Genomic DNA, 17334 nt, shown 5'->3' with positions numbered 1-17334 from the left:
TACAGCCGGATCCCAGGAGAGACCTCACCTGCCGCTGCTTCTCCAGCTCCGACTGGCTCATGGTGCTGAGAGCTCCATCCTGGCCACCAGGCAGCTCCGCCAGGTCCCGGTTTGGGGGTGCCGAGAGCCCCGCAGCCACCTCCTCCCTCTTGTCGGCCGTCAGTCCCAGCGCAGTGCGGGACAGGAAGGCTCCAGAAGGGTCCTGCTGCTGCGGGGGAGCTGGGGGCTGCGGCGGCAGCACCGATGGGGGCCGCAGGGGCGAGAGGCTGTAGGAGTCAGGAGTGGCAGTGCCAGGACCCAGCGGGCTGCTGGCCTGGTGGAAGCTGGGGGACGAGGCGTAGGCCGAGCTCTGGGGCTTCCCAGAGCTGTAATGGCTGTTGATCCCGTGGGGCTGGTGGGACGGGGAGCCCTTGAGCGGCTCCGAGACGGCCGGGGGGAAGGTGAAGCGCATGGGGGGCTGGCTCCCTGGGAATACGCTGGCACCAGGCGAGCGGGCGAAGGGCGGCTGTGGCCCGGCCGCTGCCTTGGTGTGGGGGTCACCTGCCGCGGGGCCCCCAAAACCTCCGCCAGACGCCCCCACTGACTTGAACCCCGGCTCCGGCATCTGTGGACGGGGGGGCTTGTGCAGGGGGGTGAAGGGGTCCCGAGACTGCGGCCGGGAGGGCGGCTGGGAGTAGGGATCCGGGGATTGGAAGCGAGGGGTGACAGGGGACTGGCAGAAGGCTTCATTGGAGAGAGGGCGGGGAGTCAGAGGGGACTGGGAGCTGGACTGGGACTGGGGGCTGGCGGGGATGCGGGAGAAGGGTTCAGAGGGCAGGGAGCGGGGTGGGAGGGTGCAGCAGGCCTCAGGGGGCTGCAGACGGGGTGTCAGTGCGGGCTGGGAGTAGGGATCCAGGTAGGGCGACTGACGGTAGAGATCAGGGTGGCCAGGGGGCGAGGGGGCCAGGGGATGGGGGTCAGGGGGCCGGTGCCCCAGCCCCGGGCTCTGCGGCTCTACCTGAGAGACCCGTGGGGTCATGGGGGCTTTGAAGACGTCGGCCGCCTTCAGCTCCGCAGCCGAGAGATGGGGGCCACCTGGGGAGTCCCCGTAGCCCATGGCAGAAGTGTAGCCGGGCGAGCAGACCCCCAGGCTTCCCCCATCCTCCTTCTTCACCTCCAGACCCTTCTTCTGCTCCCCGAAAGGCAGGGGAGAGAGTAGGGCCTCGGGGGGACGGGCCCCAGGACTCCCTGGCACCGAGAGGTTGTCCAAAGAGGGGCACCGGGGCTTCAGGAAGGGGTCAGGGGTGCCGGGTTGGTGCCGGGGGGTGCCAGGTGGGGTGGGGTGGAAGTCGGGGGCAGCGCGGGGGGCTGTGAGGGGCTGGGACTGGCCAGGGAAGGGCTGGAAGGCAGCACCCGACGTGGGGCTCTGGCCCAGGGGAGAGGGGAAGCGGGGCTCCAGCGTGTAGGCAGGGGCCGCGCCGTAGGGATCGTGCGAAGGCACTTGGGCAGGGGACTGGGGCGGGAGCTTGAGGAAGAGCTCGCTGGGAGACTCCGGTCCCCCTCCGGCACCCGCCGGGGGCTTCAGGAAGCCCTCGCCGGTGGCGGGGGGGCTGCTGATGTAGACGGGCTGTGCCCCTGGTGGCACAGGGATCCGCAGGTGCAGCGAGGGCCTCTCAGGCTTGCGCAGTCCCTCCCCTTTGGTCTGCTTGTTGATCTGGCTCTCGGCCTGCTGCAGAGAGAGCCAGGCCGTCAGCACTGCGGTGGGAGCCCTCCTGTCCTCCCCGTGGGTTGGGCACGGGCTGGGGGTGGGCACACCACATCCCCCAGGGCTGGGCCGGGGCCACCGGGCACATCCCCGCGCCTCACGTACCTTCTGCACCTTGTTGATGCGATGAGCCGCCCGGTTATCTTTGGCCTTTTGCTAACAAAGACACGAAGCCAGCTGACTTGCAGCCCCCGGTGCCCCGGCCCCCCCATCCCATTGACCTCCCGGTACTCACCAAATATGGGGCTTTGTCCGTGGCAGGGACTTTCCTCCAGAGCTTCATGATCTGTTTGCAGCGGCTCGACCAGTCTGGGAGTCCAGTACGAGCAGATAAAGGGAAAAAAACCAACATTAGTCGGGACCTGATGAGCTCACTCTTATCTTTGGTGGATCATTGCCCCCCCCAGTTAAATGAAGGGACAGCCCTGTGCCCAAGAGATGGAGCTGAGACCTCCTGCCCACTGCAGAGAACAGTTCAATGCCAGAACAGCAGCGATCTTCCCTTCGAAAAAGGGACCAGGGGAGTCCCACTCCACCCATACCCCAAACCCTCACCCCACTGGGGCGGCTGCAGCCCCCCCAGAGCCCTACCTGGATAATCCTGCTTGAGGTTGGGGAAGTTCATGTTGGCGTAGAGGACAGGGGAGATGGTGGCAAGCTCACCCAGCTCCTCGTCCTTCTCCCAGCGCTGCAAACTGCGCTGGTTGTAGGACAGCCCATCCCCCTCGCCCTCCGTCGTGGGCGTTGTGGGGGTGGAAGGGGTGGTGGCAGCTGAGCTGCTGGCCCAGGGGCTTTCGGGCTCGCAATGGTCTGGGCTGAAGAAGCCACTCCGCTCCCTGAGTGGAGAGAAGTGTCACAGATCATCAGGTTGTGAGGGAAGAGTGGGTCCCACGACACCCTGTAGTTTTAATTCCTCCAAGGAAGGGACCCTCAGCTACTCTAAGTACCTGTTATCAAGGAATGGGGACTGGCAGACCCCCGAGTACGAGTCCAAGGAGACAGATCCGGAGAGTGAGCCCAGGGAAACGCTCCCTGTAAGGGAAAGGAGGTGGCTTGCAGGGAAAGCAAAGCTGGGGCACGAGCCTGCACCTGCTCTGGGGGTCCAAACAACCCCCAGAGAGCACAACCCCCAAACTGCTTCTCGTGTTTACCCTCAGAGCAACAAGGAATACCCGGGAACCTGAGCTCTCAGATACCACAGGCACCACTGCTCTCCAAGCAGGTCAACCCCATGAGTTTGGCTTTCCTGGGGCTGGCAATGAGCCCTGCCCTTCATCACACTCTCCAGGGACCTCCTGGATGACAAGGGCTCTGCCAGTTTCACCCACCCTGCCCAGAGAGCTGCAGGTCTCCTTGCAGGAATGGCCGCTGTGCTCGGCTGGGGTCCTGCCCGGCCTCCATCCCCGCAGCCACGCAGTTCAGGGGCTGCTCCCCGCGCTCTGCAGAGCCCAGCACGTCCTTGAAGAGCTGCTGCACGTCTTTGCTCTCCATCTTAGGCAGCTCTGCAGGGGCAAAAGCAAGAGGTGGGTGCAAATACCAGACTGATGCGAAGTGGACAAGCCTCGGGGTCATGGGGCTGGGACCACTGTTGCTTCAGCAGAAGAGGGGGCGCAGGATGGTCTCACCTTCCGTGGGGATCTTGTCGAGGTCAGAGCTTAGTGCTCCCTCGCCTGGGGTGGCTGGTTTTTCGCTGTCCCCACGGTCTGGGGAATCCTTCGGCTCATCAGCCCCTGTGAGGAAGAATCAGGAAGTGCCCTCAGCCCACTGGGGCCACCCAGTTCAGGGCTGGGGACCTCCACGGGGCAGCCCCCATCACCAAGCAAGGGGCAAGAGTCTCTCGGTCCTCCAGCTATGCCGCGCCACGCGGGGGCGCTCTAGGCGCGGCTCTATGGTCACCGGCATCACGGGACCGACGGCGTGGGGGAACCATAGAGCTCAGCCCGGCCTAGAGCGGACCCCTCAAACATAAGAGTTCCGTCTCGATGGTTGTGGGTGCCCTACGGCCCGTGGAGGACTCGGCTGTTGGGGGTCCCACAGGAGTCCCCGGGCCTCACCCAGGTCCTCGCCCTTCGCGTCGTCCTTGCCATCGTCATCGGGAGCGGCGGCGCTGCCGTCAGTGCTGTCGTCCCCTGCAGGGTACCCCAGGATTCAGTGAGCAGCGTCAGGATCCCTGACCCCCAGCGTCCTCCTACACCCCTCAGTGGTGACGGCAGCCCCCCGCAGACCTCGGCATTCTCCAACGAGCCTCAATATCCACAGCAGCTGCTCACAATGGGGGTCCCCCAACAACCCCAGCGACCTCTAATATCCTCCCAAAACCCCCAACAACCCCAGGGACCCTGAACAACCCCCCTAAGCCATCCCCAGCCATCCTGGGGACCCCAACAACTTCCAACAAACCCAGGGTCCCGCAACAACCCCAGGGACAACCCCCAACAAGCCCCGGGATCCCCCAGGCAAGTCCAGGCATCCCCAACCACACTAGCGACCCACAATGACCCCCCACTAACCCCTGTAACCCCCCTCCTGGACGGCACCCATGGTTTGGGTTGCAGACCCACTCCTGGCCGCACTCACCTCGGGGGTGGGTGGGGGTCTCCCTCCTGTCCGGGGTGCTCCCGTGCAGTGCCCCAGCGAGGTTGGGGTCCCCCTTGGGCCTTGGGGCACCCTGGCCCAAGGAGGGGCGGGCAGCCCCGTCCCCCACCCCGCCTGCTGCCAGCAGCGCCTTCCGGCTCAGGTCCATCAGTGCCTTCCCAAAAAACGCCTCCTGGAACGGGAGGGTCCGGTCAGCATCAGGGGGGTCCTCCCCATCCATTTCCAGCCCCCTCCATCCAACCCACCTGCAGGTATGGGGGGAACATGTCCTCCAACTTGCTCTTCTTCCGTCCCCGGCGCTTTTTCTTCTCGTCCCCCTCTCCTGAGCCTGGATCCAGGCCAGCCTCGGCTGGGACATCACCTGGAGTCCCTGCAACAGCCCCCCAGGAATGAACACCCAGCCCCCAAAAAGGGTCCGGGGCTGTTCCTGTGCCACCAGCACAGTGTTGTGGGGTGCGACCTGAGGGCCCCTCCTCATCCTCAGAGGTGAGAAGGGAATGGGAAATGAAGAAAGAGAATGGTGCTGAGAAGGAAAATGAAAAATAGAGGGAATGAAGATAGGGAGGGAGGCAGGAAGAAAGGAAGGGGAAAAGGGAGGAAAAGGGGGGGAAAGGAGGGAAAAAGGGGGGAAGGGGTGCCACTGTGCCCTACCATCCTCAGGATGTCCCTCAGTGCTCTGCCCCTCACGCCCCACGTCCAGCAGCACCGCTGAGACCTTCTTGAGCCGCGTGTGGGACTTGCGCTGCCGCACCATGAACCCGCCGATGCCTGGGGGGACAGAGAACGAGGATCACAGTGGGACCCCAGGGGTCACACAAGAGCCCGGAAGGGTTCAGCGTCTGCGGGACACTCACCAGGCCGGTAAGGTTTGCGTTTCCTCTTCTTGCACTCTTCAGGGTCCTCCAGTCCCTTCCCCGAGTCCCCATCAGCTCCAACATCGCGGTCAGGGCTGGCTGGTGCCTCGAGCTTGATCTCACACTCCATGTGCTCCACACCCACTGCCAGGGGGAACGCACGTTAGTGGGGTCCCCTGACACCCCCACACTGCAACCCCCCCGCTCTCCCGCCAGGGACACCCACCCTCGGCTTTGAGCAGCTCATCAGCGTCCAGGTCACCGTCCTTCTTGTCCTCAGGGCCCAGGGGGTCACCCCCCTCCAGCCCCCCGTCCCCATTGAGGGTGCCGGGGCGGCCCTTGCGCTGCCGCCGCTTGTGCAGGGGTGACAGGGTCAGGTTGCGCAGCACGGCCATCCCTGTCTCCGTCAGCCACACGCCCTCGAAGCGGAAATACTGGGGTTCTGAGGGGACAAACGCCAGCAATGGGGACAAATGTCTGCGCTGGGTGCATGGCCAGAAGAGGGCACAGCCCTGGGAACCCCACAGCCCCGGCATGGCCCCGCGCATACCTGGATCCTTGGCTTTGATCATCTCCGCGGAAGGCGCAGGCACTGTGGCAGGAAAGCAGAGGGGCAGGTGAGTCCCCACACCACTCAAACGCCTCGCAGGTCCCCCAGAGTTTCCCCTGCCCCATGAGCTCACCGGGTTTGACCACGTAGGGCTGGCAGGCGCTGCAGTCGAAGCCTTCATCCGCAGCCTGCTCCACCTCCTCCTCGGTGAAGAGGCTGTCGCACGCAGCGTGCAGCCACCTGCGGGCAGTGCAGGGGGGACTTATCACACACCGCAGCCTTCCTTGAAGGACCCTGAATTTGAGCCCCTCGAGGCCAGGGCGTGGCGCTCACCGATCGCAGTGCCGGCACTGGATAAGCAGGTCGTCCTCCACGTACTTCTCGCGGCAGAAGGGGCAGACGACGAGGCTGGCGCAGGGCGCGCAGTGGGTGTAGTTGTTCTGCCACTCGCAGTGGAAGCCAGGCGATGCAGCCCCACACTGCACACAGCACACGCACCTGCAGAGGGGGATCTGAGGGGTCAGCGCCAGCACCGAGCTCCTCCCCGTGGCTCCCCCTGTGTCCCCCCACGCACCACTTGCACTTCCAGCCGCCCTTGGGCACGGTCTGCAGCGGAGGGTCCAGGCAGTAGGTGTGGTAGCTGATGTCGCAGTCGTCGCAGAGCAGCAGGCGCGAGGGGTCGGAGGCTTTGCCGCACACCTCGCACACGATGCACTCCACGCAGCGCCAGCCCTTCAGCAGCATCACCTTGGTGATCTGGGGACATGGGAGGGCGGCCACGTGAGCCACGGGGACCCCCAGGCTCGGTGTGGTTGTGGGGGACACGCCAGGGCTTGGCACGGACACACCAGAGCACAACTCAACACACAGACATGCCAGGCATGACCTCGTGTGTGTCCCTGGGGGGCAGGGCAGTCCTGGGGTGGGGTCAGGGGTCCTGGGCCCCCTCCTCACCTTGCTGTTGACACAGTAAGGGTGGTAGCACTGAGAACACTGGGAGCAGGCAAGGAGGTGGCCCTCGGCCCCACGCCCGAAGCTGCCGCACACCACGCACATATCCTGAGGAGGAGAGGTCGCGAGTGAGGAGACAGTGGCTGGCAGAGGAGAGACAGAGTCTGTCACACCCTGTCCATCTGGCTGTCCTGCCATGCCCTGGTTACCTGCATGAGCACAAACTTGTCAGTGTTGGAGAAGAGGACGACCGTGTTCTGCATTGTGTCGTCATCGTCCTCGTCCTCCTCCTTGCTGGGCGAGCTCTCCACGTCAGCGAGCTGAGGACACAGGGGGAGGCTCAGCACTGAGGACACCCTCTCTGAGCAGTCTGGGGGGCACCAGGAAGACACAGGGGCAGCAGAATCCCTCCCCAGGGGGAAGCTCCATACCTGCCCTACGCTTTTGTGGTGAAGCCCCCAGACTCAGCAAAGGCCCAGGCAGTTCCACCTCCCATGAAACCCCAATCCACCCCACACTAAGGGCTCTTGAGTCTTTCCAGGGAAGGGATGATGGGGAAGGGGATGGGGGAGACTCTCAGCTCTCAGCCTAACAGCTCAAGGATTCCCTGGACCCCACCCCTGCCCCAGCCCAGCCTTACTGCTAAGGTGTCAACAGACGAGGTGGTCGACTTCAAGCGTGCACGGCCCCGGCCTCGGCCCCCATGGGACCCACCTCGGGGGCGTCTCCGCCCAGGGAAGCTGCTGCTGCGACCCTGTGGCCAAGGGGAGAGGGGAGTTACAGCACCAAGGGGCCCCAGTGGGACCCCCATGCCAGGGCAGCAGAGGGGCATTGCCCCCATCCCACCCCACCACGCGCTCAGCCTTCACCTACTTGCTGCAGGGGCAGCCCAGGGAAGGGATGTGGCCCCAGCAGGGTTCTCAGGGTGAAGGGGTGCCCCCAAAATTGGGGTGAGCGGTGTCTTCCCATACCTGCTTGACACGGGAGCGCCCCGGGGAGCTGCGGCGCCGGCTCTTGTCCCCGTCACCCTTGGCTGCCGGCTCAAAGAGCAGCGAGTCATCAGTCTCAGCACCCAGGGGCAGCGACCCAGCGTCCTCCTTCTGCAGGCTGGCGTCAGCCGAGGCCGGGCCCAGCTCAGGGGACAGCGATCCCCCGCCCTCAGGGTCTGGGGACCCCAGCAGCGGCTCCGAGCCGGGGAAGCTGCTGCTCGTGTCCCCCTGGCTCAGGTTGGAGATCTCGTTGAGGATGTCGGGCCGTGGGCGCAGTGCGGGGGGCTCGGGGCACCCCTCGTCCCCGTGCCCCAGCAGCTTCTCGCCGGTAGTGCACACCTCCATGGGGGTCTCAGGGCCCAGCTCCTCTGGTTCCAGGAGCAGGGGGGACCCCGAAGGGGACCCCTTGACTTCAGGGTCCCCCCCAGCCCGACTTTCTTCCAGCGCATCCTCCTCGCTGAGTGGTGGGGAGCTTCCACTGGTGCCTTCCCTCTCCAGCCTCGGTGCCTCTTCTTCCTCCTCTTCCTCCTCCTCAGGCAGGCCTGGGAAGGGCCCCAGCTCAGGGGCTGGGCTGCCATGGGGGGCATCTCCAGGGGGGCTGGCTGGGGACTCCCCCTCGCCACCGGCCATCTCCATCTCCTCATCCTCGGGTGGCTCGGTGGGGGCCAGAGTGACAGCAGGGGAGCCCAGGGGTGGCGGTGGAGAGCCAGGGGGGTCGGTGTCCATGGCGGTGCCAGGGCTGCCAGGGGGCTCAGGCAGAGCTGGGGTGGGGGGCTCGAGCACCTCGTCCTCCTTGGTGTCAGGGGAGGGGACTGGGGTCCGTGCAGGTGAGATGGCACGGAGAGCTGGGGGTAGAGAGGGGAGAAGAGTGATATCACAGCCCACCCAGAGACACCCCTCCATCCCTAATCCCAACCCTGGTGTTTCCACAGACCCACCTGGGGGAGCTGAGGGTGGAGGCGTCATCTCAGGGGGCAGCGAGGGCTCTGGCTCCAGCTCCATCTCCTCCTCGGGGAGCACCTCTGGAGCCAGGGCTGGTGCTTCCTCTGCCACTGTCACCTCGGGGAGGAGACCTGGGGGGATGGGGATGGGGTGAGGGGGTCCCCTCCACTCCCCTCTGCCACCCAGCCTGGGATTGAGAGGTAGGACTCTCTCCCAGCTCCTCGTATATCCCAAAACAGGGCAACAACACAGAAAAAGAGGAGGAATATGGGGATCAGGCAAAGCCAGTGCTGGGATAAGCCCCTGGTGAAGGACCCTCATACCCACTGGAGACAACAGGAGGGGAAAGAGGACAGTAAGGAGTCCCCAAATTACCTGGTGGTTTCAGGTCCTCCTCGGGGGGCAGCTCACTGGGGATCGGCTCTTCAGGGGGCAACTCAACAAGGGGGGGCTCTTCAGGGCTCAGCTTCTCGGGGGACAGAGCTTCGGGAGGAGCTTCCTTGGGGAGCAGCTCATCGGGGGGTGGTTCACTGGGGGGCAGCTCATCGGGGGGCAGCTCCTCGAGGGGCAGCTCCTCGAGGGGTGACTTGAGGGGCGGCTCGTCGAGGGGCGGCTCGTCGAGGGGAGGTTTGGGGGGTGACCCGTTGGGGGGCAGCTCGTCAGGGGGTGATTTGTCAATGGGCAGTACTTCAGGGGGCAGCTCATGGGGGGGTGACTTTTCAAACGCTGGTTTCTCAGGGGGCATCTCGGCAAGGGGGGGGATGTCGAGGGGCTGCTCGTTATGGGGTGGTTCACTGGGGGGCAACTCCTCAGGGGAGGGTCCGTCAGGGGGCAGCTCAGCAAGGGGTGGTGTCTCGAGGGGCAGCTCCTCAGGGGGAGGCTCCTCAGGGGGCAGCAGGAGAGGAAGGGGCTCCTCAGGGGGCTGCACATCAGGAGGCTGAAGGTCAGAGGGCTGCGTGTCGGGGGGCGGCTGATCAAGGGGCAGTTCAGGGGGCAATTCTTCGGGGGGTTCCTCATTGGGGGGCACCTCCACAGAGGCCAGCTCGCCAGGAGGAGACTCGGCATTGCCTGGGGGAGCCTCCTTGGGGTCCGGGGGTGCCTCTTTGGGGTCTGGGGGTGTCTCGTTGGGGTCCACGAGGGGCTGCGTCTCCTCATCACCCCCCACAGGCTCCAGCTCAGGCGGGGGCACAGGCGCATCCATCGGCTCACTGGGGACAGGGGACTCTGACCTGGGATGGGGGAACCTGGGTGAGGGGACAGCGCTCAGGCCACCCCATCCTCAGGACTGTGGGACACATCCCCCCACCCACAAAGGGCCTGACCCCCCCCTCTAAACCAGCACCCCCATCCCCACTCACATCTGGGCGGGCGGGCTGGGCCGTGGTGAGTGTTCTGGTGCCGTGGGGACATCAGCCGTGGCACGGCGCCGCTGGCAGTCCCCACACACTGCAGACCCTGGGGACCACTGGCAGCTGGAGTCAAGCCCTGTGGGGTGCTGGCCGCAGTCTGAGCAGACCCAGCAGTTCTGGGGGGGAAGCACAGATGTGTCAGGGGGTGCAGCGTGGGGCTGGCACCCTGCACCCCCGAGCGAGAGCAGGACATACCTTGCACTTCCAGGAGCCGGTGGGGAGGTCCTGGGTGGTCGGCTCTATGCAGGAGGTGTGGTAGCCCTTGTCACATGCCTCGCACACCAGCATTGCAGAGTCCCGGCTGGGCTGCCTGTGGGGCACAGGGGCAAGTGAGGGGTGGGACCCTTCTTTGTGTGCACATCCCGCTCCCCACCGCGGGGCTGGGGGCTCACCTGCAGGTTTGGCACACTTTGCACTCGGGGCACTGCCAGCCCGAGCGCTTGCGAGGCGTCAGGGAGATGTCCAGGCAGGCCCCGTGGAAGTGCTGCCCGCAGCTGGTGCAGAACACCAGGTCCCGCAGGTCGCCCGGCCCGTTGCACACCGAGCACCGCGCGTCCTCTGTCAGCCACGAGAGAAGAGGGTCAGGGCTGTCTACTCGTGGGGTTCCACCCTGCCAGGACCCCTCCCCAGGGCAGGGGGCGTCTCAGCACCCAGGGGTGGTGTCCCCAGCCCCACGCACCCGTGTCCACGGCCTCAGCCACGTGCTCGGGGCAGAGCAGCCGCAGGGTCTTCATGGACTGGAAGCAGCCGCTGGCGGCGGCACAGGGGAAGTGGTAGAGGCGGGAGCAGCCGGCGGCCGCCCGGCACGGGATGGTGGCCCCCGCCCGCCCGCAGCATTCACATTTCTGAGGGCAGAGGAGTCAGCAGGGGGTCAGCGCTGCTGCAGGGGAGCCAAACCGAGTCCCTGCCATCCCCCCAGACCCCTTGGAATGTGCTCACCTGTGAGATCCCTGAGAAAACAGCTCTGGCCACGTCGGCCACCTCCGGCCCTGCACCAGCCGCCCAGGCCGCACACCAGTGGTGCACCCAGCAGTGCCCTGTGGGGAGAGGGTGTCAGGGACAGCCTGGGGACAGCCAGGTGGCGGGATGGGGACACCTGTGCTGTGACCACACTCACCTGTCGGCTCAAAGAGCTGCGCTGGGGTCACCCCCTCGGAGAAGCCAATCTGTGCCAGGCCGTCACCTGCCAGCTCTGGCTCTGGGGGGAGCTGGCTGGGCCCTGGGGGAGGCTGGCCAGGCCCATCAGGGGGCTCGTGGCCCACCAGCCGCTCGGGCCAGTCGGGCACCGGCTCGAAGCGCTGCAGCTCCCGCTGCCCGTGTAGGCTCCAGTCCCCACAGTTGCAGAGGGCACAGCGACGGCCCAACGGGCTGGGAGAGAACAACAAGGAGCGTCAGGGATATTTAGGGACGCCCCCCACAATAGCTCCATGCCACTCCCAAGTCCTCCCAGCCTCACCTGCCAGCCTCGGGAGGTGCCTCCATGCCCGTGCTCTCCGGCTCTGGCCCCGCAGAGGCTCCTTCGGGGGGTTTCAGGGGGTCCCCCTCGGCGCTGCCCATCTCCTCCGAGGCCATGACCCCATCAGCTGTGGGGAGAGGGGGTGTCACCACCACAGGGGAAACAGAGACAGGTCCCCCAAGTCCTGCCCTGGCTCACCTGGTGCGGCTGCATCCTTCTCCTCGCTGGGCACCTTCTGTTCGTCCATCCTGCCTCTGGCGTTCCTGGGGGGCCACAGCTGTAGGGGGTACACCCGTCAGCACCAGGGATGATGACACCTTCCCTAGCACCCTTGCAGCCCCCTATGACCCTCTACTCGAGGGACAGGGCAGCATCTTCCCATCGCTCCCCCCAAGGCAATTTGCAGGCTCTGGGACTGGGATTGTCCCCCAGGAGCAGGGGGTGGCTCCCTGCTCCCCAGGGGTCCAGGAGAGCCCCCGGCCTCACCCATCACCCTCTGCCCCCCAGGTTCTCCCCAAGTCCAGGCAGTGACACCCTAACATATCTGGGGCAGCCAAACCCCCGAGTGACCTCGATTAAAGCGTGGGGGAAGTGGGATCAGTAACCCTGAGTCTACCACACACCAACACCCCAGGCAGTCACCAAGAACCCTGAGGAGCCCTCAAGAGCACACCCAGTGCTCACAGCAAAGCTGGGACCCTCCCAGTGCTTCCCACGTGGGGGATCTTCGGGAAGAGTTTGGGATACAGCAGAAAACGGCATCCCCACTGCCAGCACCTGCCTGTGCCCCTACTTCCTCAGGCCCAGCACCAATCCTGCACAGCACACGGGGGCCCGGGATAGGTACAGGGGCAAAGACCCACCCCAAAACACGACACACAAACCGGGGGGGGGCATGCCCTGATCTACAGCCACCCTCTCCCAACCCTGCCTCATGTGCACCCCAAAAACCCGAGAGGGCTCCGGCACCACGGGGGCAGTGCAAGGAACCCCAAACCCGACCACGAGCCGCACAGGGGGCGAGGGGGAAGGTCTGGAGGGGACCCGCGGGCACGGAGGGGGCCCCAACGCAGAGTCCAGGGCACCAGGGAGGGGGGAACAGCAGAAACCCCCCAAAAACCCGAGAGGGCGCGGGGAGGGCGAAGGGAGCCCCCGGCGGGGTCCCGGCCGCGGGGCAGGAGCGTCGCGTCCCACCCAGCACCCCCCCGCCGCAGGTCCCGGTGGGCCCGGGCGTATTCGGGCCCTTCCCGGAAAGGCTCCGGGGCCGGGGGCATTCGGGCCCTCCCGGGAAAGGCTCCGGGGCCGGGGGGAGGCCCGGCCCGCGCCCCCGGGTGGCCCGAAGCTCCACGCGGGGGACACCCCCCACCCCACACCCTCGCCGGTGCGCCCGGGCCACGCTTCCCCCGCTCCCCGGTACAACCGGGGGGTCGAGCCGGCCAGGCCCCGATCCCCGGCCCACCGCGGCCTACGCTGGCACCGGCACCGGGCCCCGAGCGACGGGCCCGGCCGTACCTGCGCTGCAGCCTCCCGGGCCCCACCGGTACCGGACACAAAGGCGTGGGAGCCGCGCTCTGGGCCCGGCCCCGGTCAGGCCTTACCGGGAGCGGCGGCACGGCGGAGGCGGCGCGGCCCGAGCCCGCACGACCGCGGGGCCGCTCCTTCCGGGGCCGCCGGGGCCCGTCCCGCCCTCGCGGGCCCCCCGGCGGGGCCGCTTGCACCCCCGCGCCCCCCGCCCGGTGCTCACCCCCGCGGCCGCCCTACGCCGACGGGCCTCGGGGCGCGGGGCGTTCGGTGCTCCCCGGCGCGGCCATTTCCAGAGGAAAGTAGGTCCCGCCGCCCGCCCCCGCCCCGCCCCGCCCGCCCCGCCGGGGCCGCCGCCGCGCTGGGTCCTAGGGGGGAGCCGCGGACCGGGGGGCGCCGCCGCTCCCGCACTACTTTGGGCGGCGGGGGCTGCGGGCGGAGGGAGACGGTGCGCGGCGGGCGGGCGCTGCGGCCGCGGGGGGGGTGCGGGGGGTGTGACGGCGCGCGCGCGGCCGCAGCGCACGCTGCCGGGCGGGGCGGGGGGGAGATCCCTCCGCCGCGCTTAACCCCGGCGGCGCCGGGGCGGGAGCGCACGTGGGCACCGAGGGGGCGGGACCGGCGGCGCCAGGCCCCGCCCCCTCCCGGGACCGGCACCGGGGCGGCCCCCGAGGGTGAACAGAGGGAGATTTCCGGGACCGCGATGGCCACGGGGTTGGAGGAAAGGGAGGGTGGGCTCCGGGATGGGGGTCCCTCGAGCTGCCGGCGGGAGCGGGACCGCCCACGGTGCTCCGGGACGGTGTCTCCGTTTTCAGCCGCTGTGTCCGGTCCCAACATTCCCCGTAGCAGCCGCCGGGACCGGTCCCGGTGTATCCGGAACAGCTGCTGTGTCCGGTGCGGGTGTCCCCGGAGTAGCCGCTGTACCGATCCTGGAATCCCCGGTAGCAGCCGCCATGCCCCGTCCTGGGGTCCCCGGTAGCAGCCTCCACACCCCGTCCTAGTCCCGGCTCCCGGCCACCGCGTGCTGCTGCTGAGCCACGCTCCTGCACCACGCGCTCCCGGTTCCGGTGTCCCCGGAGCAGCCGGTCCTGCTCCCCACCGCACGGTCACCGTGAGCGCCATGCACACCCCTCGACCCCGTGGACCCCAAACCCTAAGGAGTACATGGAGCCGGTACCCCCCGCGTGGGGCCACATCAGCCCCCTCGGACCCTGAAGCCCCCCAGCCCCGGGGAGGGGTAGGGGGGTCAGACCCAAGGCCTCCAGGAGCCCAAACGCCCAGACCTAGAGATCTGGGAGGGCTATTGAGGGGGTGCAGCCCCTCTGAGCCCCCGGGCTGCACTACCCCGGCCCCAGCACCCCAAGAACCCACTTCCCACCCCGCAGCAGCTCCTGTTCCTCTTTACCACCATAATTGGGTAATTAGCAATAATTAGCCCGACTGGGTGGAGATAAGCCACAAGGGGAACTTCAGCCAGAGCGCCCCCCCCACACTCACGAAGCAGGAGCTGAAGTTCTTAGGGAGAGAAATGGGGGGGACAGGGATGAAGAACCCCCTGCCCAAAGGTCCCAGTGAGGCCCTTAGGGGGCTCAGCCCCACAGCACATCCAGGGTTGGACAGACCCCCGTGCTGCGGTGTTGGAGGGGGCCTCACATGCTGCCTCCCCCCCCCCCAGCAAGGAACAGCCCCCCCAGTCCAGGGGTTTACAGACAAAACAACGTTTAATTGTTTCAGCCCTGACTCCCACGGGTCCGGCCCAGCCCGACTGCGGCCCCACGCTGGGAACAACACCCGCATTCAGCCCTGGCTGCCACAGCACGAACGGCCCAGACCTGTCCTTGCGCACGTAGGGGACAGCAGTGATGAGCTGGGGGGCTCCTGGCTGGGACAGAACCCCCAGCCTGCTCCCAGGCCCCTGTGAGCCCCACAGCCTGTGCAAAGTGAGGGGTTCTGAACCACAGCAGGACCACGTGGCTTCCCCAAAGCCACTGCCCTGGTCTGGGTGAAGGTCCTGGGGAAGGGTCTGGTGCATCCGGAGGTCCTGCCCCATCCCAGGGGTCACATCAGGCAGCAGCTGGTGGACCTGCCATAGGAATCGTCCACCTGGTTGATCTCCTCAATGAGCTTCATGAAGATTCCCATGGTCACCTGAGGACAAGGAGACATCAGTGCCAGCACATTGGGAACCCCGCTCCCAAACCCGGGTGGGCTCTGTCCCCCAGACCTGGCTCTCCTTGGCTGAGGACTCGAGGAGAATGGCCCCCCAAGACTCTGCCAGCCTCTTCCCTTCATCTGTCCTCAATTCCCAGCTGAGGACACAGCAGGGGACAGGCAGGATGTGCCACTGGGACACACATGGGACCCCCAGAACCCCCCTTACCTCTGTAGGGCCAGGTCTGCCTTGTTCCCCACCAGCACCATGGGCATGCTGCAGGCACAGGGAGGAACAGAGGCCCCCCTCCCTGGGAGGGACAGCACCTATCCTGTCTTTCCCCAGCTCTCATTCAGCTTGCTGTGGAGGGTCTTGACCACCTGGAAGCTGCGGGGACATCCAGGCACTTCTTCCCCCTGAGGGGTCCCCCCATCCCAGGTGACTCATCCCCGAGTTTTGCGGGTTCCTCACCTCTACGGGGATGTCACTGAGTAGACCAGGACGTAGCTGTGGATGCCGATGATGAAGGGGTGTGGCAGGATGGTGTACTTGTCCTGGAGGGAAGGGGTGGCTGGGAGCCCAGCAGCCCCGCAACACCCCCAGACCCCCCAAAATGCCCCAGCATTACCTGCCCGGCTGTGTCCACCAGCTGCAGCTGGAGCTCATCCTTGCCCACCACCACTGCCTTGTAGGCTGCAAGGGTGGCACCAGGTCAGGAGGCTGCCTGAGACCCCCAAATCCTCCCCTCAAGGCTCAGTCAGACCCACTTTCACCTCATTCCAGGGGCACCTCAGCCCCCAGCAAAAGGTTTTAGGGCACAACCCACTCCCCACAGAAGTGGGGACACATCTGTCCTCATCACCTGGGGGTGGGGGTATCAGGAACAGGGAGCCCGGGTAGGCAGCCCCCCACCCACCTCCCCACGTGGGACTTACTGCTCTCTACCATGGGCTCGTAGCACTCCACGAACTTTCCCTCCAGGAATTAGGCAATGGAGGTTTTACCTGGGTAGGGGGAAACAACAAGGCTGCGTGGTCCTGGCATCACCCCGGAGCCGGACGGAGAGACGGGAACCCCTTCCCGGGAGGGGCTACAGGGGACAAGGCCCCGGGTCCACAGGGGGTTCCAGAGAGGCTGCCCAGGCTGAACACAACCCCAAACCCCACTTGGGGTGGGGACCCACCATGCTGGACCCCTCCGGTGAACCCGCTGTCCCCGGTAATCCCTAGTGGAGCAGCCCAGCTCCCACCCGCCCGCCGGGCAGGGACCCCCGGAGGGCAGGGTCGCCTTCCCCAGAGGGCAGCACTCCTCTCCGGAGGGCAGGACACCCCCAGGCCGAGTCCCGCCGCACTGACCCACGGCGCGGTAGCCGAGGATGAGAACTTTGCGGTACCCGGCGGGCGGCACGGCCCGCGGGGCGGCGCGGGCGGGCGCGGCAAACGGCGCAATAAACCGCCCGCCGTGCAGGGGGGCGTGGCCGCCGCCACTACACCGGCGGCCGCACGTGACCACAACACCGCCCGCCCGCTCCCATTGGCTGAACTAGGCGGAGGGGGCGGGGCTCAGCGGCCGCGCAGGCGCCTTGGCCGGAGGGGCTCTCCATTCATGAAAACGGAGGGAAGGGCCGTGGCCACGTGGTGGTCGCGCATCTGAGTGGGAATGGGGGGGGTGGGGGGGTAGTGTCCTGGTCCTGTCCCCCGCAATCCCCTCAACCTGTCCCGGCCCGGAGAGACCCGGCAACACACACACTCCTGCTCCCCGAGATCCCCATCGCGGCCTCTCCCGGCCCTAGGACCCTTAGGCCCCCAGGGATATTTCACAGGATGTTTGACTCCTGCCCCAGGGATCCCGAGCCTCTCCTGATGCCCGACTCAAGCCTCAGGGACCCCTAGCCTGGGAATACCCCAATTTCCTGCAGTGCCCAACTCCAGCCCCAGGGACCCACAGCCCCCTGGGGATACCCCAGCCCCTGAGGGCTGCATTGCTGTTCCCCCTCACCAGAAGCTGAGTCACGAGCTTGTCTCCATCTGACCAAAATTTGGAGGGGAAAGTGAGTTTTTTGCCCATCTGAGGGCCAGAAAGGCCAGGGGGAACTGGGCTCCCTACTCCAGTACCAGGGACCCCCAGAGCCCCAGGATCTCAAAACCCCAGGGGTACCCCAGTCCCTACCCAGT

The 17334-nt window shown here is 66.7% G+C and overlaps 2 protein-coding genes across 2 annotated transcripts in view; both read right to left on the bottom strand.

The window, feature by feature from the left end:
• KMT2D (lysine methyltransferase 2D) overlaps positions 1 to 13312 on the bottom strand; it is a 28285-nt gene extending 14973 nt beyond the window's left edge. The window contains exons 1-32 of the mRNA XM_066207382.1: positions 13235 to 13312; positions 11689 to 11767; positions 11491 to 11617; positions 11152 to 11402; positions 10974 to 11071; positions 10714 to 10879; positions 10427 to 10592; positions 10230 to 10344; positions 9984 to 10150; positions 9001 to 9854; positions 8622 to 8756; positions 7666 to 8528; positions 7335 to 7448; positions 6904 to 7014; positions 6698 to 6802; positions 6318 to 6499; positions 6077 to 6241; positions 5877 to 5983; positions 5744 to 5785; positions 5420 to 5635; positions 5194 to 5337; positions 4991 to 5107; positions 4585 to 4709; positions 4322 to 4511; positions 3799 to 3873; positions 3370 to 3474; positions 3073 to 3246; positions 2692 to 2776; positions 2336 to 2580; positions 1980 to 2053; positions 1850 to 1900; positions 29 to 1708 (exon numbers count right to left, since the gene is read on the bottom strand). Coding sequence (XP_066063479.1) covers positions 29 to 1708; positions 1850 to 1900; positions 1980 to 2053; positions 2336 to 2580; positions 2692 to 2776; positions 3073 to 3246; positions 3370 to 3474; positions 3799 to 3873; positions 4322 to 4511; positions 4585 to 4709; positions 4991 to 5107; positions 5194 to 5337; positions 5420 to 5635; positions 5744 to 5785; positions 5877 to 5983; positions 6077 to 6241; positions 6318 to 6499; positions 6698 to 6802; positions 6904 to 7014; positions 7335 to 7448; positions 7666 to 8528; positions 8622 to 8756; positions 9001 to 9854; positions 9984 to 10150; positions 10230 to 10344; positions 10427 to 10592; positions 10714 to 10879; positions 10974 to 11071; positions 11152 to 11402; positions 11491 to 11617; positions 11689 to 11737 — 7098 coding nt within the window. The 5' untranslated portion in view covers positions 11738 to 11767; positions 13235 to 13312. The remainder of the gene's footprint in view (positions 1 to 28; positions 1709 to 1849; positions 1901 to 1979; positions 2054 to 2335; positions 2581 to 2691; positions 2777 to 3072; positions 3247 to 3369; positions 3475 to 3798; positions 3874 to 4321; positions 4512 to 4584; positions 4710 to 4990; positions 5108 to 5193; positions 5338 to 5419; positions 5636 to 5743; positions 5786 to 5876; positions 5984 to 6076; positions 6242 to 6317; positions 6500 to 6697; positions 6803 to 6903; positions 7015 to 7334; positions 7449 to 7665; positions 8529 to 8621; positions 8757 to 9000; positions 9855 to 9983; positions 10151 to 10229; positions 10345 to 10426; positions 10593 to 10713; positions 10880 to 10973; positions 11072 to 11151; positions 11403 to 11490; positions 11618 to 11688; positions 11768 to 13234) is intronic.
• Positions 13313 to 14683: 1371 nt separating this feature from the next.
• Positions 14684 to 16931, bottom strand: RHEBL1 (RHEB like 1). Its single transcript, XM_066207279.1, is given in 8 exon segments — positions 14684 to 15156; positions 15233 to 15317; positions 15389 to 15547; positions 15632 to 15714; positions 15789 to 15853; positions 16096 to 16164; positions 16516 to 16702; positions 16908 to 16931. Coding segments are annotated over 8 exon segments (762 nt in total). The 3' UTR covers positions 14684 to 15066.
• Positions 16932 to 17334: the final 403 nt, after the last annotated feature.

This window comes from Chamaea fasciata, unplaced genomic scaffold (assembly GCF_029207755.1).
Source record: "Chamaea fasciata isolate MVZ Bird 193981 ecotype frontalis unplaced genomic scaffold, bChaFas1.0.hap1 SCAF_41, whole genome shotgun sequence".
Lineage (NCBI taxonomy): Eukaryota > Metazoa > Chordata > Aves > Passeriformes > Sylviidae > Chamaea > Chamaea fasciata.
The sequence above is the reverse complement of the archived record's forward strand: the minus strand, read 5'-3'. Positions and strand labels throughout refer to the sequence as shown.